Below are 25,804 nucleotides of genomic sequence, written 5' to 3'. Positions count from 1 at the left end.
TAGATGCTTCTGTTATTTTAAAATTAAATTAAAAAATCAAAATACATAAGTGAACTTTTACTCACAATTTAAATATTTGAAACTGTCTTACATTTTTGCACTTCACAATCCATTTTATATATGTATGTATATATATACACACACACACACACACACACACATTTGGATCACCTATCCTCTGAGTTGTTCATTTCTGAGGAATGATGAATAAAAATAAACAACTGCATAAATAGCTTGAACTCTAAAGATAACGCAAAAAATTTCCTTAAATGTATAACAGGTGCATGTATTTCACTATTAGTGTTGGCTCGTGCAAAGCTCTAAATGTATTTCAAACTGTTATTATCAAAACATACACCACAAAAATTATTTCTTGCACATGAATCTTTCTGTACCTCCATTTCTAAGTGTAATTATCATGATGACATATGTATGTGATTTGTATGTATACATATATATTTCTGTATTACACCATTTTACACTGAGTAATTAAGTCATAAAAAATTTTGTAAGTGTAACATCTGAAGAAATATAAGTTATTTTTTTAAATACATATTAAAATGTTGAAAATATCCTAATTAAGTATTGGAGTAAAAATAAGTTAAGTATTAACCTTCAAAGATTAATAGCACAGGTAGAAGTCAGAGTACATATGTTAGAACACTTTACAGAGTACCATTCAACTTTATATTATGTATGCGATGTCAGAATTACACTATGTAACATAAATTTTAATCAGTGATGTCAAGAAAACCCACTAGTACAGAAAAATATTTATGTAAAAACGGCTCATTTGTATTGAGAAAATTTTTGTAAACCTGGCGATGACCGAAGAAGGTCGAAACATTGTTGGCTTTTCTATGTAAAAAATTTTCTCAACCCAAATGAGCCATTTTACAGAAATATTTAACATAAATTTTGTTCCTGAATTGTATGTGTTATTTCATTATTGCTTATGTTATAAAAGTACAGAAAATGGCCATTATTCCCTTCAAACTTTGCTTTTGTGATTTTGATAATGAAATTTAGAAATTAACCTATTTTCCATGCAATAATGGCAAACTTGGACATTTTTATTTACACAAGTTCTGAATAAAACAACATGAATCAAGATTTACATGTACTTGTACTAAAGTTAAATAAAAATGTTTCGAAGTGAGTAGTTTTTCAAGATTTGTGACTGTAATGTAAATTACTTTCATGTATCAGCCCCCAAATATAGTCTTCCATCATGTTTTCGTTATACACTCCTTGCTAGCAGTGTTCAAAGTTCAGTATATCTTGGTGGAAGTGCTTGCCTTGCTCCTCTGAGTATGCTCCCATGTTCTCCTTGAATTTACCAAGATGAGTGTTAAGGAAATGGACTTTCAGAAAGATCCTGCAGAACATTTTTCCATAGTTCTTTACCAGAACCTCAATCAGTTCCACATAATTTTTTGGCCTTGTGATTGCCCAACAAGCCACAAACCATTGTGACAAAGCAGCTCTTCCTACTGAGCTTCTTGGGGAATTCTGTACACTCAAGGATCTTTTTTATTTGTGGTCCAATGAAGACATCAGCTTTGACCTTTGCCTCAGACAGCTTAGGGAAGAAGTCTTAAAGGTATTTGAAGGCTGCAGACTCCTTATCAAGAGCTGTGACAAATTGTTTCATAAGACCCAGTTTTATGTGCAGTGGTGGGAACAATACTTTCTGAAAGTTGACTACTTGCTCACACTTGACATTGTGCCTCCCCACGGAAAACTCGGTCCATTGTAGCCAGTGCTTCAGTGTCCCTGCTGTCCTAAAGGCAAAGATAACAGGAAAACTTGGTAAAGCCATCTTGGAGACCCATCAGGAATGCCACCATTTTGAAGTATCTGATAACCTCCCAGCCATACTCATCATACTTCAAGGCATCTAGCAAGGTCTTGACACTGTTGTATTCTTCTTTAAAGTGCACTGAGGTGCCCAGGGTTTGTCTTGATCCTGACTGGCATGCTGAAATGTGCCTTGTAGGCCTCACACATTTTAGCAGATGCTGTCACAAAGTACTTTTATGCTTTTGTCTTGATAAATTGGCCACATACATAGCAGAATGCATCTGGAGAATGGTTACAGCTAGGTCTGTGTGTTCACTTAGGCAGTTAGAACTAAACTGAAGTGGTGAGTGGTGAGCCCCTGTATATATATTACTGTGGGAAGTTCTAGAAAATTCTAAAAGTTTCTTGAAAATTCTCGCAAGTTCTACAACATTCTAGAAAGTTCTTGAAAATTCTTATAAGTTCGAGAAAATTTTCTATCAGCTACTCAGCACTGAATTTACCTGGAATGTCATGGAAAATGGGTAAATTTGAAAATTTCATTACCCAGGTTACAAAAGCAAAGTTTGAAGAGAAAAATAAATCTTTTTCCATTTACTTTAGGCATAAGCAATTGGGAAATAACACTTTCTGCCTAGGAACAAGAAAATGTAAAAATTTTCTTACATACTGTTATCAACTATTCATTTTATCCTACATTGTTAATTTGGAAACAGTTCTGTTACAGGACATAAGTACCAAATACAGGAAACTGATAAACATGTATATTAAACTACAGTTTGGATTTGGAAGCCTCTATATTGAACTGTATATTGGACTTGGGAGGCTCTATATTAAACTGTAGATTGGACTTGGGAGGCTCTGGAGGTTATGAGGGTTAAGATATTTTTATTCTTGACATAAACATGTTACACTCTGACTTGTGAGACTGACATATGAATACAGGTATTTTTCTAACACATCTGATTCTTTTTTTTTAACAACAGACTTGTACATCTTACTAAAAGCTTGCCACATTTCATGTAAATTCAGAATTACAGTCAGTTTTTCATCTCCATTGGGTAGTTCGGTTAGTCCAATAAATTTCAGACAATAATTAAGATGGAGTTTGAATCTTAAATACTTTTTAAAACTTTTTTATGTTCTTGCCATTTTGATGCACAAGATGAAATTTTTCAGTTTTTTAAGATTATGATTAATTTCTAGGTATTTTTGTCCTTGCTCATGTAATTGGTTTTACAAACTTGTATATTTTATTGATTTTCATATTATTATCTCTTATAGAAAGTTCTGTAAGAAGTTTCATTTATGCATTTTGTTAGATATTACAATGATATGTATACTTTCAATTTTAATCAAAAATATAAAATTCAAATATTTTATCAAATTGTGAATCTGATTGAAGAATGAACTGAATTGATAAAAATAGTGTATGATAAGATAAATTTAAGTATACTAAAAGCTTCAATGACTGGCCACAATATTCCTAACATAAGTTTGTAACACTGTTATCTACAACCAAAAATAAGCTGATTTGTAATGTATCAGATGATTGCTACCCCCACAAAAATACACATCAATCAAAAGCTGAGGGAAAATTTTTTTAGACTTGGAAAATGCAACGATCATTAGGCTGTGTTCTGGTGAACTCATTCTATCAACAGTGGCTTGAATTGGACTATCACCAGTTGTAATGTATGAAGAACATTATAAAGCTGCTTATGACAACTGATAACCAGGGTTGAAAGTCCCTTACTTCAGGTGCAAGCAAAAGAACAGTGCTTTATTGGCTTAAAGTGCATTTTATGAACAACAAATGACAAGTAGAATATGATATTGCATGGCAAGTCATATTTCACCTTTTTCACTGCCAACTGCAGAACAAATACATGGAGAAAACCACATGATGAGCTTATGTTTATTCAGTGTAAACTGTAGAGGTAGTGTAATAGTGTACATGTTGTTCTTGTAGATCTTTTGACGCTTTTAAAGTAGGGTGAATATCAATGATAATGTACTTTCATATTATTGTCAATTATGTCCATCCTTCAAATATGCATTTTTACCTTGGTATCAAGGGCATTCCTCAGATGATAATGCAACAAACTAATATCCTCATATTTTCTAAAACTGGTCAGCTTTCTTGGTCACAACACACACTGTATTTCATTTCAATGTGAAGCATCTCTGGAATGAGCCTCATTGCTGCATTCATCCTGGTAATCTTGTTACAGTCAATACCCTGTAATTATTTGGCTGCAATAATTTTCCATCACCTTGTATATTAAGGCTACCCAACCCATATTAGAAAGGGATCATAATAAAGAAATCTGGCAGTGTAACTGTATTTGTTCTATGATAAAGTATTTTTTTTTTTAAAGTTTGCACTTTTAAGATACAATATTGACATTTTTTCTAATAGAAATTAAACTAATTTTTGTTAAGTAATATTATTTTATTTTAAAATGCTAATTTACTGCTTGTGATAGTGATCACTAATTGTAGTATTAAACTGTAATGTTTTTATATAAGATAGGTAATATTTTTTTAAGAACTCCAGTTTCTTAGTATTACATTTAAAAATTACATCAATAAAGATATGGTTGCTTCACATAGCACAGTTGTTTTTCTAACTGTCTGAATCTTGAATATCCAAAGTGGTAAATTTTTATGGATTTTTGTTTGTGGTATGATTTAGTAGATGGTTCAAGAGTTTTGGTTACATTCATAGAAACCGACATGAACACTACTATATCCATTGGAATAAGAAGATAAATCTATCTTCATGATTGTGAAAAATTAAAATGAATTATATTATATACAGACCAGATCCATATACATTTTACCATTACAGAACAGAATGTATTACATAACCTGAAATGTCACATTATTTATATATGAATAAATACAGCCCAACATCAAAGACTGTAATGTAAATAAATATCTTTCCTCATATTCTGAGCATAAATTAACGATCACAACATCAACCTTACAAACACCATTTGATTTCAGAAGAAATTTAAGCATGAAAAGAAAAAAAAATGGAAGCAAATTTTAACTTCTTCATAACTGTTAGGCTACATTTAGAAATAGTATCAAAACTTCTGAGAACCACGATCATCATCTTTGGTTAATTGTGAAATATGCAAGAACAACTCCATTGTATTATAATTAAAAACTGTTTTTTATTTTCCTAATATAATGGTTTAAAATTTCAATTATATTCATAAGCATTACCTTTTATATGTGTTTGTGTGTGTATCTATATACACTGTTTGAGAAATTTATTTAGTAATTGCTAAAATAAAACTGTATTTAAGGGTCTACAAATAGCAAGCCAGTTATTGGACATTAGTCAATGAAAATCAAAATATCTAATTAGTATAATTAACCAAACACTGTAATAAAAACCCTAATTAAAAAAGATTCCAAAATTTATTTTATTTTTATTTTGCTTATAGTTAATAGCCAGATTTATAATGATACCATAAATGGTAATAATTCTAAGTGACATTATCCTTGAACTCTAGCTGCTTGTACATGTACATTTTAATTTAAGTTAATGCAAGAATGATTTAGTTTCATTATCCGTATTAGCTTTTCTAATTAAAATGCATATTGCTAACTCCACATAAATGGTACGTGAAAATTATTGAAAGAGTGTTTCATCTACATTCATGTCAGTACTTTAATTTTATCACTAGTACAGGACATTAAGTGCCAAATACAGTAAATCGGTAAACATGGATATTGAAAAAAAAACATTTGTAGATTGGATTTGGGAGGCTCATTTCTACATTTGTTTGCACTTCAAAAGTTCCAATTTTGGCAAGATGTATAGACAAGTTTCTTATTTCTAATATTCAGTCATTTTTACTTTCTTCAAAAATCATTGTTTTGGATGGCAGTCCATCAGGAAGGCCAGTTGTTGTCAGGTAGTTCGTGGATACAGGATGGGCCATGAACAGAAACTATCACTAATAGCATTTTTTCCTGTTCTTAGGTCATTTCCTTACTTTTTCTAGCTTTTTTATTCACAGAAGTTAAAAAAATAAACTTGTAATTTGTTTTATTTTTATGTTGGTGTGTTTTCTCAAGATTCAATAAAAATGGTATACACTCCCAGTCACAATAAAATCAAAGCACAGTAGAAGAGAAATGCACATCTGCTCAAATTGGCATGTCAGACCAAAACATTTTTTATGCGAGACTCACATACATATTTTTTATTTTGTCTCAGAAAGTGCTGTGTAGTTAATGACATCATTCTTCTTCATCCATTCTATATGACTAGATTCACAGTATGGACTCATCAATTTGGCTTATGGTTCCTTGGTTACCAATCCAAAGTAGTCTTTTTTAACTTAGTACTGCATCCACACATGTTGGTTCTCACTTGCCACTGCTTGAAATAAAACCTGTCAGTCAAAGTGAGGCCCCTACCAAACATTGACTGATCGTGGCCACATCTAGTAGGTGCCAAAAACAGGTGATCATTAATGTTCCCTATTAATGGTACACTAATCCCTACACATCGTGCTGCACTGATGATCACACAATTATACATATATGATCAAACAAACAGTATGTTTTTGCACCCTTTTAAACTTTGTCATTTTTAACATTTGTAGTTCGATGTTTCATTTACATTACTTTTTCCCTCCATTTTGCAATAGGAAAAATGGTGCTGGTATGCTGTATTGGTGTTTTCTGTTTCAAAAAAACTCCTGTCCTAAAGTATTTTCATAGATTATCATTTATTACTTGTTTTTTGTTTTTCAATATTTAATGTTTTGTATGCATACTAAATGTATTAATTTTTTGTTAACATTTGAACACAAAAGGCAGTTGATTAGTTTAATCAGTTTATGTCTTTACAGTTGAATAAGAATTACTCATTCAATAACTGACCACTTTATTAATATCTGACATTACACTGAACTTCTTTGCAATATTAAGATCACAGATTCTATGTGGCATAGACTCCATAAGGGGCTGGAAGTTGATTGTAGCCAAGTTGTTTGAGGAGAGTGGTATACAGTTAGTTCATAAATGCTGACAGAAGACTAGTGATGAATGTGACCTTAAATGTGTGATATTTCACCATGATCCTATATTTATATTGGAATTTAAAGAGTATTAATTGTTGATACCTATTTATTCTTGTGAATTATTCAACTAATAAGCTGTTTAAAATACCTAAAATGTGAAATTCAGTCTTTCATTTGATTTGTGTGGAATTCACCTCTCATTAATAATCTTGATAGAATGGGCTTTTTTTTTTATTCCTTGAAACGGGTATAATTTAGTGACAAATGGTAAATCAAGTAATGTTTTGGGCTTTAATTGGTTTTAATTTGACATTAAATTTTATCCCACAGTTCTCAGTCAGTACAAAGAAAGTAAAATGTAACTTGTACAACATTACATACTCTGAGTTGTACATTATACACAGTTTGCACCATGTATTTCAAATTTTGAAGAAAAAATGAATACATGTAAACAACAAATGGTATTTTCAAAAACATTTAAACATTTTGAGTGGTAATACAAAATACAACTATAAAATGTACCTTAAGAGCTGTTTTAGGAAAAGATAGTGCTATGTGTTATAGTGGTAAGTTTGGAGATCATGTAACTACATTTTGTTTGTTTGCTGAAATATTTGTAACCCATTGCATTTATAAACACACACACACACACACAAACACACTCATTGCTGTGCTCTGTGGACCTATGTGGAAATCATTAGTTTTCTATGTTTATATAATTATATACACACACGAATGCTCTGAATTGCATATTTGTCACCAAAAATGTTCAAGTGGCTGTCTTAGAATCACTAATATAATAAATGGATTGCAAGCAGAATAAAAGTTACTGCATACAAATGTCATGTAAATTATGTATTATTTTGTTTTTACCATTTGATTTGTTGATAATATAGATTTAATATTCACAGTATGCTTTCTAAGCTTTAGTAAAGTTGTATATATGCAACAGTAACATTGTATTAAATGTTTAAAGTAAAACTTAAGGCAACAGCTTCAGAAATTAGCCCATTTGATTTAACGTGAAAGTGACTGGTCTTAAGAAAACATTCACCCTATTACAGTTTTAAGTATAAAAATATAGCATATTTACCATGGGGTAGTTCAGCAAAGAAATGATTGATATGGTAGAGATTGGAGGCTTTATGGGTGCAAGTGATTATTTCTCTATTAGGTTTAATGTTATGCTACATATGAGGATAAGAAATAAGAATATTTTAGTTCCAAATTTTATAAAAAGATGAGATAAGAATTGCCTGCTATTAATTAGACAAGTGAATTAGTTGGAATACTGGTTGCGATGATAGGAGATTGGAAGGATTGCAAAAAGATCGAGAAGATTGGTCAACTGGGAAATTGAAATGTTAAAGGAATTGATATTTTTGGTGCCTCATGTTTTTTATATTTAATGGTGAGAATAATAAGATTTTAGAGTAGCTATAAATTTTGGTTTGATAGGAATAATTTTCAGTTGAGACAGTTTTAATTTTTAACAGGGATTGGCCTATGGAACAGGTTGCATTCAGATATAGTAGATACAATTAAACTCAAGGAAATTAAGGGAAAACTTGATAAATATTTAGATGATGAGGACTGGTTTTAGTGCTTAATTTAGTGTATGTCATAAATGAACCAAAAGGGCCTTTATTGTCCTTTAAAGTTATATTATAAAATCTCGTGTACTAACAATATAATCATTGGCAGATATAAACCAGTTTTGAGGGTATAGTATTTAAAAGAAGTTTAAAACTAAAACTGTCTGGGACAGACATTTAATATTATCCTTGTATAGTGCTTTTTATTTTTTAAGTTAAAGAAGTTTTAATCAGAAATTCTAGTGGTTTTAGATTGTATCAAATTATAAGAAGATTTAATTTACATTCAAGGAACTATGTCTAATAAATGTTCTAGTTCATGCAAACAGTTAGTAATATATTGTGAAAGAGGGTCTAACTTGTTGGAGAAAAAAGAAAGATATTTTAACTTGTGCCATTTTTGAGCCATTGAAATATTTTGTATGTTTCTAAACCTCTAGGTTAGACCATAAAACTATTTTTTCCCTTTATTATGTGCTGAAATAAATTTCACATTGAAAATGCAGGTTGAGCATGAGACAATCATTGTTGCTTCATTTGAGCCTGATAAAAGTTATAAAAGTAATAATCCAGTCAATTTTGTTACTGATTAGTTACCCTTTTATCAGTAGTTCTATATTACAAAGAAATGTACATGCACAGTTATATGGCCATTTAGTCAATTTGTTGCCACTTAGGTTGGAAATTTATAGAATATTGAAAACCAGCTAGAGAAATACACATGGTCAGTTAAGTTGCATCTTAATCCTTTTGCCACAAACATCTTTTGCTGTGCATATCTCAAGGTTTTAGCAAGTTACATTCAAAATTTAATTGAAATATTTTTATATAGTATTTCAATAAAGATAGCATAATAACATAGCTAATAATTCATATTTTAATAGTATATAAGTTTTAAGTTCTTACTTGTATTAAATGATATCAGTTTGACCAACCACCTTGTATAAATTTAAGATACAGAAAGTAAGATAAAATATAAAGTTCTACTGAAGAAGATGTTTATGATTTACTTAGGAGGTTTCAGAGATTATTCAAATAAAATTTGAGATGAAGAAAAGTATTTTAATAGTAACATTGAAATCACTTGACACTTGGACTAGTATATAGAAATACCATATATTCACACACAAGTCTCTAGTAAAAACACTCTGTTAAAAAATCTGATTTTATGTGCCAAAGACTTAATGTTTACTGAAAGTCTGTTTAAGTTTTGTGTAGGTATGCAAAGGATGTTAAAAGTTATAGTATGGAAACTATACCAAGTACAATATGGTTACAAGATCACTTTATTCAATTGACTTTATTGTGAGAGAGTTAATAAGGTACCTTTCATTGGAATATATTGTGCAATCTTAGATTTTATTTTTTGTTTTTTAGGGTGCTGGAATGATTCTTTCTCTTGAAGCTTCTTGTTTGAAAGAAATTCGACATTTGTTTAATAGGTATGTGCTCATTTGTTTAGTGTTTCTTAAAATGTTGCCTGTTTGTGTGTACTTCAATAAAGTAGTTTCGTTATTACTAATACCTGAGCTTTTGTACATTGTAATTTTATAGTCTTGATGCAATAAATACCCTTAGCCAGTTGTAAAGACATTATGTTTTGGTACTTGTAGCATAGAATATTCTTGGACAGTATGTTGGCATGTAAAGAAATATTAACAAAGTGTTTTTAATACCATTATGAAAATAGAGTATTCAGAAACTTATTTATACAAATATGTGACAGTTATAAGGTTTTGTTAATTACTTCATTATATTTATAAATTACATGTACTAACAGCAACATTCATTTAGGTTGCAACAGTTCTTATTGATGTATAAATAAAAATGTAGTTAAAAGATCATTCTCCAGAAGGTTTTATTTTATTTTTTGCTTTGTTAATGTAGTATTTCAGTTTATTTTAATGGCAATAAACATAATCATTGCTGAAACTAAGCACATTTTCAGTTGCTCTAATCCCATATGAAAAGGTCATAATTGGTACAGGAATATAATATTATCAATTTAATTGTATATATGTTATCTCACTATTATGTCTTCTATCAAACCATGTGGTACAGGAATATAATGTTATTGGTATACTTGTGCACATGCCATTTACTGCATCTACTAAATCTGAAGATGACTTCAACCATGCCAAAATTTATGTTTGTGTTCCCTACTCTTAGCACTTTCACAGTTATATATATATAAAAAAATTATGCATCAACACTATCAGTTCTCTTAACAGTATTAATCTCAATCTGCTCCCCCTGTAACAGTATGTTTCCTAGACAGAACAAGTATTATCCACTCAGGAATAACAAAGGTAGAAAAAAAAGAAGTCAATGTCTTCCTCAAGCATGTGTTTTGCAACACCTTTAAATTTCCAAAATAAACACTGAATTCCAAAACACACCTCTCTTCACGCTTTAGCCTTATCTCAGTGTATGGTTCATATCTCGATCATTTTTTATGCCTTGTTCAGGAACTCTTATATGGCACATACTAAAGTTTTTCAGGGCTCAACCCAAACGAGCTGTTTTTGCATATATATTTCTCTACAAGTGGGTTTTCTTGACATCACTGATTTTTCAGGGCTCGTATCACAGATATTTATCCATTAGGATCCTTCTTTATCATATGGCTTATCACCTGTCACTTTAACAAGTTGAATTTGTAAATTGGTTAGGATGAGAAAAATTGTTCAGGCTGGTATGTGGTCCACACCTAATACCTTTATATCACATTATTTACATCATTCTGCAGTTTTCTCCCTCCCATGACTACTCCACATGACTAGGCTCATTTGTGAAAGAGATTTTTTTACTTTTGTACTCCTTTTCAGGCCCCTTAATTCTGTATGTGATGTGGATAACCAGTTGAAGGCTTAGAATATCACATAGATGATTTTTTTTGGCTATCTTGGAATATAACAGCATTGTTTTTTTTTCTTTTGAGAAAAGCTTTCTTACTTGTTAGTTGAGTCTTTAGTCTGTTAAAAAATTTTTCTTTTTTTTCCCCCACATATGGCTGTATTACTAAACTTGATAAATTATAATGGTATAATAGATTTCTATGGCATCAATATAATAATTTATTATTTTTTGTTATTCAACTGATTATGTGAAACCTTAAAGTATTTCATTTCACATCTTCCACATGCGAAATTTCTTAAGGCTTAGCAACCTTCAACAAGTATAAAAGTTATAATTAGGAGGCATAATTGTTTGATTTACTTTTTTGTTTACTAAAAAAGTAAAATCTCATGTGTAAATAGGAATAATGTATATACATATATATATTGTATTATAACTGAAATGTAATTGTATTTTACAAAATACTAGTCTACTAAAACACAATCAAGACAGGTCACTTTGTAAAGACTAAAAGTCTGTTTTATGGTTTTGTGTACAGTAACGTGAGTTCACATGCATAACTGTAACTTTTATCATAGCTGGTGATGGCTGAAAGGTCAATATGATAAAATAATCAGTATATATAAATTTATAATGTAACAACATTTAAGCTATTTACATTAAACATTTGTGTTTTTGATTTATAATTTGTAGTCACTTTAGAAAGAAAAAAGCATAATTCATATCCCTAATATTTTATGGTGGTTATGAGATCGGTCAAACCAAACACATACAGATGTTCTGGTTTGATAATGAAAATAACAAATAAAATAGAAAGTTTTTTTTACAAAAAACATGCAAAAATTATCTGTAAGTTATAAAGATTTCACACATAAAATTATAAAATGTTTAAGTACATAAAACCATTTTTAACCTTAAAATGAAAATTACCTTGCATGTTGCCAAGTCTGAAAGAAAAAAATGATGAGAAAATATTTAATAAGATATCTTAATACATAATTTACAAACCTGATATTTTGTGTATGAAAGCCTTGCAATTTATACTAATATCCTGCAAAATGTGATTGCAATGTGCTTATATTATCAAAGATCATAGTGTAATTAGTCTTATGGATACCTTTGTGATTACGAGTTGGAAGGATTCCACCCAACTCATAATGAAAGTGTTAACAGTTCACATCTTGTGTTTCACTCTGTATTATATATAACTAATAGAAAGTAAAAATTATCATCTGTTAAATGACATTGCATCACTTTGTTTTCTGAACATAGAATTGTTATTTTCTCTGTTAGTCCAAGAAAAGTAATGACTAGCTTGGAGGAACTTGTAATGGCTCTTGTCACATGGTTGAAAGCTAGAAAAATTGTGATAGCTGTGGGAAATTTTGCATGTTATTATGCTGTGTTACTTGGTCCTTTATTTCATTAAATTAAAATTTAATTCATTACTACTGTTTGTATAAAGAAGTAGGAGTAAGTGTCATCAACAGCACACACACAAGAAGAAAGGCCTGGGTGTGTACTTTATTTTTCATGTTTATCTTTTATTTATTATTATAAAAATAACTAATATGTAGAATTAGGGATCTCTTTAGTTTATTTAAGGCTAAATTATAAAAAATAAGTAATTATGATATAATAAAAATGTTTCATGAGGCACATGAGAAGCTAGTCAGTAATATAATTTGATAGTGTTATGTGACCTTCACCTTCCCCAAGTGATTTACAACTTATAATGGTACAAATATGAGTTAGACTTGGTTCAAATGGAAATGAAATTTAATTGTAAATATATTTATACTGTTACTAATTTAAAGCTACTTGGGATAAACGAATACAGTTTCATGTTACAATTTGAAGTCATTGTTGTTGTTACAAGGTTTGTCAATTTGACCAACATTGTACAGGGTTAGGGTAAAGAAAATAACAGATAAAATATAAAGTTTTACTGAAAACAGACATCTGAAATGTATTTAGGAAGTTTTAGAGATTTCACAGTTTAATCTGAGGTTTTTGAGACAAAGAAAATAATTCTTAATGTTGGCATGAAAAATCATTTGGAAAACAAACTAGTAAGAAAACACTATTTTCCTGGACAAATCTTTAGTAAAAATACTTCATTAAAAAAACAAAATACTTGTATAGTAAAGTCTGTCAAAATATTGTGAAGATACACATTGTATTAAAAGTTACAGCATTAAAACTATATAGAAATAAAATTTGTTCCATGGTCCATCACTGGGACCAACCCCACATTGAAAGAGTTAAAATGTAATAAAAAGAAAACTATTGAAAGTAATGTGAAGTATATCTAACACAATCCAGTTTTAACAGGTGGTTACCTGTAACTTAACACATGAAGTAGGCAAGAGGAAGTAACCATGTTAAATCATCAATACCAACTGAAAAGTATACACGTGAAATTTGAAAAAAATACAAAACCAATAATAAAACTTAGAAAAGGAAGTAACAGTAACATGAATGCAACAAAGCAATTTGAAAAAGTAATGAAACTTAACTGTTGAAGAGACTTTATACAGTGAACTTTTATACAGGATGTATATGTGATAAGAGCTTAAACCAACAGAAGGTGAAATTTACAGTTCTCATTTCACTATTGTGGTTCAGTGTTATATTAAACAATTTCTAATTAATTAAATCATAGATGCTAAGATTTTAAAATGGTTATGATGTTGTATAAGACATTTAAGCTCATATTTGGTAACATAAATATTGTTGAACTTCTCACAAAACTGAATGAAATTGGTGACATGTTCAAAATGCAGTTAGACAAGCCTCATTCTATTGTATATAATAAGTTATGAGTTAATAACATTGTAGATGTGTCAGTTATGTGAAAGCTGTCAAACACCTCAGTGTACTAACTGAATAAGAATGATAACAAGTATTTTACATTTATACTATTAACAGTTTTAACATTATCTATAGGTTAATTTGGTATTTTACTATAATTTATAATATGGAAAGGATTGACATATTTTTTAACAGTTTAGTTTTGTGAGGTACACTTCTCCTGCATTTGAATATTTACTGCATAGGTTAGTAATGACAAGCTACTTGGGTAGTATGTTATCCTTTAAAAGGCCTGTAATGTACTGGGTATTAGTTATTTAATTAGATATATGTTTGCAGCATAATGGGTCTCCAGAGAATTTTGTGTTACAGTGGTGATATATATATTATGAAATGTACTAAAGTTAGAATATGATGATGTGGAAAATTTTTGGTAGTAATAATTTTAATATTACTGTTTTTATATATACATATATATTGAGTATTATATGAATGACTGTATATGTAGTTAATAGGTGCAAATAGATTAAGTTGTACATGATAAATTTGTGTGTATAACACTAGTTTTTGTTGATAAAGTTTAAAAGTTAGAAGTATTTTTTAAAGTCAAGTGAGTTGATTTTCTCTTAAGTTAATAGAGTGACAAATTAGTATTGATTATTACAATGTTATATAAGTCTTAAGTAATTATAGAGAACATTCATATGGTATTAAAAATAGAGTCTTATTGTTATTAGCCAGTTGTGAACATTTATTTAAATAATGCAAGATAATTACTAGACTGCTTTAATTTATTGGATGCTGTAATGTGAACACAACACAGGCAGAAGCTTGTTAGATACAAATTTTCCACTCAAGTTTTTGTTTCACAAGTTTATCATTCCTGTAATGTTATTTTTAATCATGATATGTTGTAAGTACAGAGTTACTGTTCTAACTGTTCTTTTTAGCTGAGTAGAAATGAAGAATATTGTTCTTTTCCATATGCCATTTTGTTCTGTTACAGTTTAGTAGGCAAAGTTGGATGTGCATGTGTAGTGTGCAAATAATGCATAATTTAATCTCCCATAATACATACATATATTTTGTATCTACAAAATTCCTAAATTTATCTTAATCCTAATTTTTGAATATAGGAAACCTGGTTTCATGTGCAAAAATTAAACCTGAGGTTCTACTTTCTGAAACTTGATCAGTCAAGGAACTTATCCACTATTTCATGACATAGTTGCATTGTATCTCATTTGACCATGTATTTGTGAATGCCATTTTATTATTGTCACATGGAACAGGGATATTTCCACATTATTGTACCAGTTTTCTGATTGTTCAATTGCAAAAGGAATTTGTCTTGCACTTGCAAGATATAGTACTTTTTTAAAAAAATAGATTAATTCTACCTTTGAAGAGAGCAAACTTGTTTTTTATCTTGAAGGAGCCAAGGCTTACTGGGGAAGTTTTTAAGTGTGTTTATCTTATGCTCATGTACAAGTTAACTCCTGGAATTCCTCTACATAGCAATAGTTCTTCCTCATCCTTTCTTCAGTTTTCTTTGCTAAATAAAACGTTTGTTGTTCAAACTTCAAAACCTTATCTTGTCTCTTGCAATTTGCTTACACCAAGTCATTGTACTTTTCATTCCCTATATTAAACAAAAATTAGAGTTGTACTGTATTGTACTTTAATACAGAAAACTGCATTGTTGTATTTTCCAGGTTTAGAGTTTTAGATCTTTTACTAATTTTGATGTGAAGCTTCAATGATTGGAAACTTAAAGTTTACTTGGATTTTCCATCCTGCTGAATCCTCTGTTCTTGGTTTGTTGGGTTGTTGATTTTCCATCCTGTTGAATTCTCTGTTCTTGGTTTGTTGATTTTCCATCCTGCTGAATCCTCTTTTCTTGGTTTGTTGGGTTGTTGATTTTCCATCCTGTTGAATTCTCTGTTCTTTGTGTTTTGTGGTTTTACAGTTTGCTGTTATTATTGAGTTAATAATTTTTCTTTTTGATGAATTTTCTGTTAGTTATTTTACTACATAGATGATTTATTCTTAGATAAAGAGGAGTAACATGCATTGTGCTATGCTTTAAGTCTCCCTACATGTACCAATATCAGTATTAAATTGATTTAACTGCATAACTGTTAGAATTAGATACTTTCATAGCAATGTACTTTTTCTAACAAAACACACTGAAGGAGAGTTGGGATCATTTGAGCCATTGTGTAATTTCTATACCTTTCATCTGGTTTTAAAATTATAAAATGAATATTTCATTTGTTCATCAATATATTATTTAATGAGAGAGAGATTTGACTTTTCCTATAGAAATTCATTTAAGAAAAGAAAACCAGAAGTAGTCTGTAGTATTCATCTTTATTTAACACATGTTTTGATTCATCTTTTATTTCTCCTTGTAACCATTTTTAGCACTTTGGTATGTAATATTTTAAATAACACACTGGTAACATGTGAACTATGTAATGGGCATTAACTTTGACAGCTTTTTAGAGGCACATTATAATTTTTTTTAAATTTGATTTTCTATATCTATATGTGAAACTGACATTTTTCCAAGATTGAGTATTTGAAAAATGTAATGTTACTTTAAAACATGTATACTTTAAAATTTATAAAGCTTTTAATCTCATTTCAGATATTTTATCATTACAATTTCTTTTTCAACTGCCTTGTACATAGCCTTTGGTGTTTCTGGTTATATGGTAAGTAACATTTTTTCCATTCTGTTATACAAATATTTTATCCATTCTAAAATGAAGGGAAAAAATTCTTCAATTTTGCATGCCTTTAACCCTCATACGCATGGTGGGGGTCAAAAATGGGCCCACTTGTGTTTAAGTTGTTATAGAAATATCAAAGGTGTGACATTCGGGCCTAAAAATGTACCTAATTTAATCTATACTAATAACATACTATACTAATACGTTTAACATGTATTTTATGCAAATGGGGTATTACACCCCTTGTCTAATGTCGAAATTCATGTTTTCCACATTGGGGGTCATTTTTGACCCCTGTTTAAAAAACTCAATTACATTTCTGGTAAACAATCAAATAATATATTGATATGAAATTTTGTATTCTAGAACATTCTAGAACACTCTATAAATGTTCTCGAGCATTCTAGAATATTCTTATCTACGTTGCATAGAGAGCCCTCAATCGATGATGAATCAGGAAAACCTGAAATAATATCATACTGTAACTCCACCAAAGGAGGAGTCGATACACTAGACCAAATAGTTAGATTCCTTTCCACAAACAGAAAGACCAGAAGGTGGCCAATGGCACTATTTTATAACATTCTTGATGCTGCCGCATACAATGCTTACCTTCTCTATCGCCAGCGCCATCCAGAATTCACATCAAAGTACCAAAAAAGAGCAAGACGTGAATTTCTGAAGTTGCTTACTGATGAATTACTGCCTGAAGAAGATACAAATGAAGTGATCCCTCCAAAAGACCAAAAAGTTGCTGAAGAGAACGTTAGGAAATGGTGTCAAATATGCGCACGTGATTCAAGGAAAAAAACTTCTTCAAAGTGTATCAAATGTAGTAAAATGGCTTGCAATGACCATAAAGTTACCCAGAGTGTATGTATAAATTGTATAGAATAAATATTTTGTCCAAATTTATACTTTGCTTATATGAAAATAAATTTTTTTTTAATATTTTTGGTGGGGGTCAAAAATGACCCCCAGTGTGGGCAACGTAATTTTTTTGAGTGTGTGTACTAGGGTTAAGTAAGAATTTATGTAAATTATAATAATTATAAAATGTATTACTATTTCAAAAATACAATTAACTGGATTACTCATAGCAACTAGTTATCTTGCTAATTGACCATAATCTGTAGTTATACAGTTGTTAACTGATGTTCTTGTACTAGTACAATCATTCTAATTGGTAACTGATAGACTCTGTAGGTGCACTACTGGACCAGTACAGCCTATGCAGTCAACACTTGGAATGACTGGATGTTTAACCCATAGACTGTAATGGTTCAGTAGTTTCAGTTGTTAACCCATAGTCTGTACTTGCCCAGCAGTTTTAATTACTAGACTGTAGCCTCTACTGGTTCAGTAGTTTTAGTTACTAGACTTTAGCCTCTACTGGTCCAGTAATTTTAATTACTAGACTGTACCCTCTACTGGTTCAGTGGTTTTAACTACTAGACTGTAGCCTCTACTGGTCCAGTATTTTTAATTGTTAACCTGTAGTCTATACTGGTCCAGTAGTTCTAATTGTTAATCTGTAGCTTCTAGTGGTCCAGTAGTTCTAATTGTTAACCTGTAGTTTCCACTGGTCCAGTAGTTCTAATTGTTAACCTGTAGTTTCCACTGGTCCAGTAGTTCTAATTGTTAACCTGTAGTTTCCACTAGTCCAGTAGATCTAATTGTTAACCTGTAGTTTCCACTGGTCCAGTAGATCTAATGGTTAACCTGTAGTTTCCACTGGTCCAGTAGATCTAATTGTTAACCTGTAGTTTCCACTGGTCCAATAGTTTTATTTGTTAACCTGTAGCTTCTACTGGTTCAGTAGTTCCAGTTGTTAACCTGTACCAGTAGAGGCAAGAGGTTAACCTTAACCTCAATTGGAACTATTGGAGCAGTAGAGGTTACAGGTCCAGTAGTTCCAATTGTTAATGTGTATCCTCTATTGGTCCAGTAGTTCTAATTGTTAACCTGTAGCTTCTAGTGGTCCAGTAGTTTTAATTGTTAACCTGTAGCCTCCACTGATCCAATAGTTCTAATTGTTAACCCATAGATTGTACTGGTCCTGAAACACCTACTTACTGGCTAAACTCTATACTTAAACTGTTCAGTAGCCTGACCAGACAACTCAAAGATTTGTTTTAGAAGACATAAGGAAGACCTACAAGGCATTCTGCTGACACATAAATTTTACAGGTTTGATATCCTAACTGAATAAACTGTAGGCTTTACTGGTTTGTTAGCTCTGTATGTTCTCAGTAAATTAGCCCTAAAACTGTTGACTCCAAAGTTCTCATTAGCTTATTGACATAAAATTCTAATAATTAGTCAGTTTATTTCATTGCATATACTGCTCTGATGAAGGTGCAGATTGTCTTACTGTATTGGTCACATGTTTTTCCAACCTTATGTTGTGAAACTGTTCTGTTAACTTTAAGGTTTATTGAATGCTATTAAAAACAAATAATATTACAAGTGATAGTTTTCCTGACTTGTGCACCTATTAATTTACATCTGTTTTTGTGTTTTCTTGCTAAAAAAAATACAACAAAACTAGTCAGAAAATTTTTAACAGTGATATACACTTGTACATCATCTAATCATAAATTTATCATAATTATAACAATAGTGATTCAACTAGATGATTATTTTTTATTTAAAAAAGTTATAGGGAGTTTTTCAGCTATGCAAACATCATTCAATACATATTATGTTTGTTATTTAAGTATATGGTCACAAGTTTATGTTATGTAAAGTATTGCTTAAACATAACAAAGATGTTCACTGATCTGATTTAAATAATAATTTACAAATCTAAGTTTTTACATATGAATGTTAATTAATTTGATTTTTTTTTCACAGTCTTTTGGACCAGAGACTAATGAAATTATCACACTAAATCTGTCAAAAGGTAGAGTATTATCTGTGATGTTTTAAAGTGTAATTAATTTACCTATTTAAACATTACATTTGCTTATTTGAACTTAGCAGAACTAGTCTGCTGCAGAAGGTATAGCCAGTCAAGGAAAAGATAAGGCCTCTGTTAACTTTTCTTCATGGAAAGTCACATTTTGGTGAGAAAAAAAACTCATCAATGAATAAATATCCAGTTATTCTGCTGAGTAGAAATAGATAGTTAATTGTGACAGCATAGTTACATATTATTCAAACACCTAAAGTATTTTAGGTTATTAGTGGTAAGTAAAGAACTGTAAATCAAAGCAAATCAAGTTTCCCCACTGTATTTATTTCCATTGTTCTTACAAGCAGTACTTGAAGAGTCATGAACTCAGTCAAACAAGTCTAGTGTACTGCAGCAAGAGTAGCAAATCAAGAAACCGATTAAGCCTGAAGGAAAGAGATTTTTAAATGAATAAATAACCAGTTAATCTCCTAAATAATAATGAACACTAAATTGTGATAGTATGGTCAATTTAATTGAAATATCTAAAGTATTTTAGATTGTAGAGAGTAAATGGTTATACATCAAAATAAAATAATTGTTATAAATGTCAACTTGTATTTGGAAGTATATCCATGAGACAGAGGTCAATCTACTAGGGATCAAAAAGAAGAACAATGATATTCTGAGAAAACTATTAGCATGTAAAAACTGACCAGAAACCAATCTATTACACTGTACTGAAGGTAAACTTTAGGAATATTAATATAAATGTTAATAAATGGTTTAAGACTTCTGAAGTTGTTTTTTTTCTTCATGACAAAGGTTAAAAATACTTTATCATTGTCTTGTTTTTACTGTTACATAGATGTTAATAAACCCAGTATTGAAATTTGCAGTTTTAGATATTGTTTCATTAAACAAGATAAAGTGCCTGAGTTTTTAATGCTTTGAATTAATGCCAAGTAAATTACGTGAAAATATATACAAGAATCTTTTACACTGTACCTATGACAAGGCATAGTACTTGTAGCTGAATACAGTTACATTTTTAAATAAAAGTCCAAGATACATCTTTTGAATGGATTGTTTATTTTTGTATTTACCTTTAATACAACCACTCTTGTGGCCATCATTAAGTATCTGTCATTTTTTGTGTGAAATACTGCATAAGCATTATATTCCAGTTTACAAAACATTTAGGATGACACTTATCTTTTGATTTAAATTATATTTTAGTTAATGAATAATTAATACTTCTTTTTTTTTGTTTCTATTCACATAAGAGAGAGATTAGGCTTAAGAAAAAGAAATTTGTAAATGAATAAATAACCAGTTAGTCAACTGAATAATAACTGACAGTCAGTTATTTTGATATGGCCAATGGTATGCAAGACAAGTACATATTATTATGATTTGAAGGTCTTATCTCTTTCACATGCTCATCTAAACAGTCACTAAAGTGCTTGTCTAATTGTTTAATAAAATATTCTTTAGGTTATATTTGTCTTTAGATAGCATTTACCTAGGGATAAACTTTACTATTAGAGTAGTTCTGTACTGAAAGCATCCTAGTTAAGTTAATGGTAAGAATTGCCATTTAGCATATGTATTTTATAAACTTTAAGCATGAAGTTATTAAAAAAAGTTTCACTTTGGAAAGCAGGTTTGGTTTTTTGTAGTTTTTACATTAAGTAAGATATGAAATATGTAGATTTGTACATTGTTGGAATCACAAAAGTGGGTACAGAGCGACTATCTGAAAGTGTAAAAAAAAGTGTAGGGTGTCCTTTTGTGTGAACTTGTGGCTGGTAGAAGTTTAAACACAGCAATATGAACTTAAAAGTAATTATCTTCTTAACTGTATAAAACAGGAGAGTTATAGAAAAACAGCATGAAGATTTTAGAATGTAGTATAACAAAGCAATATGTTAAATTAGATATGATGACATGTAAGAATCTTTTACCTTGTATTTATGATGAGGCATGGTATTTGTAGCTGTATACAAGTATATGTTTAAATAACAAGTTGCAATTCACCTGTTTAATGAACCTCTATTTAGCTTTTTCAGTCAAGAAACAAAGTGCATTTGTACAACAATAACACTATGTAAAACAAATTTTGTTCCTGAATAGTAAGTGTTATTTCTTAATTGCTTATATTGTAAAAGTACAGAAAATAGCCATTATTCCCTTCGAACTTTGCTTTTGTGACCTGGATAATGAAATTTAGAAATTAATCTATTTTCTATGTAAAAATGGGCAAATTTGTACATTTTCATTTACATAAGGTCTGAGTAAAACAATGTATGAATCAAGATTTACATGTATTTATACTAAAGTTATACAAAAATGTTTAGAAGTGAGTAGTTTTTCGTGATTTGCAACTGTAATTTAAATCACTTTCACATATCAGTCCTCAAATATAGTCTTCCATCATGTTTTTGTTATATGCTCCCAGCTCACAAAAGTAAAGTTTGAAGAGAAAAACAGGTCTTTTCCCATCTTGGGAAATAACACTTTCTGTCCTGGAACAAGAAATAGTAAAAATTTTGTTACATTGTCAAATTGACCATTGAATATTTTGAGCTTTCCATAATGATTATTCATCTCCTTAGTTCATATTTGTTGCCCAATGATTTTGTTTCCATTTCCCTTGTTATCATGGAGTTTTGCATTATAAGTAGTTATAACAAACTGGGTAGGAGATGAATAAATGTTACTTAGATGAATATTTTGTCATGAAGTTTGCTAATTTAATTTAGTTATCTACCTCATTCATTATGCTGTAGTAATTAAAATAATTAGTTTTCTGCATTGGTAAAAAATACTGGCATACCACATTTTTCTTTGTTTTTAGTTAAATAAGAACTTTTGCAATATTAGTTTATTTAGTTCTATACAGTTGAAGCTTAAACACATGGTCCAAACAATCACTGAAGTTTCCTTGTTATAGATGGCTTTGTATCTTTGTTCTCTGTAGTAAATAATACCTATTCTGTCAGAGGGAATTTTGTAGTAATATTGTATTTATGTTGAAAGGACCACTGGTTGTATCATCTTTTGCTGACTGAATTGGCAGTGTCCATACAATATAATCAACCACTTCTATGACAGAAAATAAGGATTACAAGATGACATGTCAAATGGACAAAGAAATAGGGCCTACCTGATTAATTCAGTGCACTTTCTTGGTTCAGTTAGAAGGCCTTCATGTAAAGACATTATTTGAGATCATGTTTTATTTTTTGCAGAGATCATTACTGAAGGAGTGAAAGCTGCATGACTACCACAACCTTAGTAGATAATCAGCTGTATTCCTATGACCAAGATTACATGTTTTTTTTGTTGTTGTTTTTTTAATAATAAAATTATGTTCCGTTTAAAACTGTTTCTGTCACATTAATTCATACATGAGAAAACTCGGTTAACTTTTTTGTATGCAGACAACTCCGCAAACTTTCCTGGCTTGGCCAACCCTGCTGTTATTAGTGGATCTATCTATATATCTAATACTTCCATGGAAATCATTTTTCTTAAGAATACCACTTTGTTACAAAGGCTTTCTGAGTTCTGCACACCAAATAGTAACAACTATAGACATAGGAAAGGACACTAAAATTAGAAGTAAATAGCAGGTACTGGTTTGTTTGACTGTCATTACATTATTTGGTCAGTCAATGGAAAAGCAGATACGAATTATTAATTTCTTCTCATCATTTGCAGCCTGTCAAAGGTTCTCAGAAAATAGATGAGCAATCAGAATCATTAGAAAGGTATACATAACACATTATTTACCTTTAGAGACTGGTTGGGATGTGCTGCTTAGTTTCAACTTTACAATACTCAAGAGAAAGCAAGTTCTTGATTCATTGGTACTAAAGGACATGATTGATTTTTCCACAACTTAAACTTGAGGACCTGGAATGAGCATCATTCACTTGAGACATATGTTAACAATAGCATAGTGTTTCAACAGAATGGAAAGATTAAGAAGAACAAGTTAAAAGGTTGGTAGTTATGTGGTTAATGTACTGAATGCCTTGCAGAACTTGCAGAAGATAACTTGCTTTACTAATACCGTGTTTGATATCTAATGTCAAGCAAATTGATTATGATTTAGAAAATAAACCTTGGAGTTGCTACACACACAAAGAACTGAAGAATGCCAGAAAGTGAAGAACTCTTCTCAATCCAACACTTGATTCAAAAACGAAATTAAGAAAATCATGAAAGTGGGCAAGAATTATTCAATCTGTTCCTCATGGTTTACATTAAAGTCAAAGAAATGTCTTAATTGGACTTGATGACTGTGATAATGGGTGGTCAAAATAGACATAAAAGTGCCTGATGAATGCACATTTTTCACAGTGACATAGATATCAGGAACTTTACAAGAGAGATTAAGTTAACTCTTGGTAGTATTGATTTGTCCTTGAAAATAAACTTTTTCCAAAGTGAAAAGGACAAAAAACTTAAGGCACCAAACAGGGAAAGAAGAGATAACAAATATTTCATCCATGAAAGAGTTGACATATTTTATACCTTAAGGAAAACTAGATGCAACATGTGAGAATGTAATTTTGATTGAGAAAATGTATGTAAGCTTTTAAAAATCTTTCATCTGATACAATATCTTATCTCCACTTGTACTGCCCTCTATCAGCACAATCTTTGATTTGTCACTAGTCTTGTTACTTCCACTTATTATTATATAACAACATGCAAGTGGTCAAACAGCAACTCTCCACCAATAGGAGTGTGACAGTTTCACTATTGTAACTAGCATCCTCTGTAATCTTATACATTTTAATCACTAAGATCAGCTATAACTAACCAAATCAATTCACACAAGAACTGTAGAGGACAGGTGGGAAACATGAAATGAGGTAAGTATGAGTGCATCGGCATGTGTTTAACTATCTCTTGGTTGCTGAGCAATGGTAAATATTTGCAAACACAGTACAGCTCCTCTTTTCACTAACAAATATTGAATGATGTTTTGTGACCAATGTGCAGTACATAAAAATAAATCTGAAGTAGGACAGAATATATGTTGGCTTTTAAATTGTTTAAAAAGAAGTCATTCAATAGAAGGTGTTTAACAAAGAAAAAATGAACATCATTTAGAAATATTTATGTTAGATTTTTGTATTTTTGATATTAATGCTTTCTTAACTTATCCTATGTTTACATCTTGTTCTTTACACAGTACCTATTTTTTTTGTAGTTTCTTTTATAGTAAAGTTTTTGTATATATTAATTTCATGTGAATGCCCTTTTAACCATTCATTAAATCTTTCTGCTATATTTCTGCTCATTTCACGACTATATACAGATTCACAAATTTTAAAGTTAATTTAATAGATAAGTCCATTTGTGCAGTTTTCTTCTTTATAAGATGTGTTTAATAAATTTTTCATTGACACTCAAGTGTTTTTGTAGAAAGTTTATTTCAGTAACTTAATTATAATTTTGTGAAGTGTGTTTTGAGCAACAAAATTTAAAAGTTAAAGAAGTATGGAGTATATTTGATAAATCATGGAGGAACGAAATATACAAGCAGAATTTGTTAAACATTGTAACCTCTGTCTTTAAGTATTAAATGTTAAGTGTACAAACTTGTGTGTAACTTTCTTGTAATGTGTAATATTGCTGAGCAAGTTTTAAATAATAGCTGTTATTTTATACTAGTTTTTACATCACTTGTAAACTCAGATATTGAAATGGCTAGTTATTAGAGTGATAATGCCATATATGAAAATTTTAAACTTCATTATTAAAGAGCCTTGAGAAACTAACATTTCATTCCTCTACAGAAGCTTCATATGCAACAACTTGGAAGGTGTAATGCTGCTTTTATATCATTATTTAATTGGAGTGATATTTTTTTATGTATACAAAATATATACATCCCTTGCTTTCAAGTGCATTGTATAAATTTGTAGGAAAACTAGGATTTTTGTATATTACATCCAGGTGTAAAGCACTTGCAAATGAAACAATTACTGTTAATAATATTTGAACAAAATTTGAAAAAGTTTATTG

The 25,804-nt window shown here is 30.2% G+C and overlaps 1 protein-coding gene across 6 annotated transcripts in view; it reads left to right on the top strand.

Annotated features, from left to right (window-relative positions):
* The window catches only part of LOC143244286 (uncharacterized), a 130,178-nt gene that overhangs the window by 82,744 nt on the left and 21,630 nt on the right, over positions 1-25,804 (top strand). For 4 of the 6 annotated variants that reach the window (XM_076488664.1, XM_076488662.1, XM_076488661.1 and 1 more), the window contains 3 exons: positions 9,827-9,891; positions 16,776-16,842; positions 17,227-17,771. In XM_076488664.1, coding sequence (XP_076344779.1) covers positions 9,827-9,891; positions 16,776-16,842; positions 17,227-17,757 — 663 coding nt within the window. In that variant the 3' untranslated portion in view covers positions 17,758-17,771. Of the gene's footprint in view, positions 1-9,826; positions 9,892-16,775; positions 16,843-17,226; positions 17,772-19,716; positions 19,766-25,804 lie in introns of those variants that run through there. The other 2 variants (XM_076488663.1, XM_076488660.1) reach the window with 1 other exon arrangement.

Source organism: Tachypleus tridentatus, chromosome 2, assembly GCF_004210375.1.
Source record: "Tachypleus tridentatus isolate NWPU-2018 chromosome 2, ASM421037v1, whole genome shotgun sequence".
In the NCBI taxonomy this organism is placed as follows: Eukaryota; Metazoa; Arthropoda; class Merostomata; order Xiphosura; family Limulidae; genus Tachypleus; species Tachypleus tridentatus.
The sequence above is the reverse complement of the archived record's forward strand: the minus strand, read 5'-3'. Positions and strand labels throughout refer to the sequence as shown.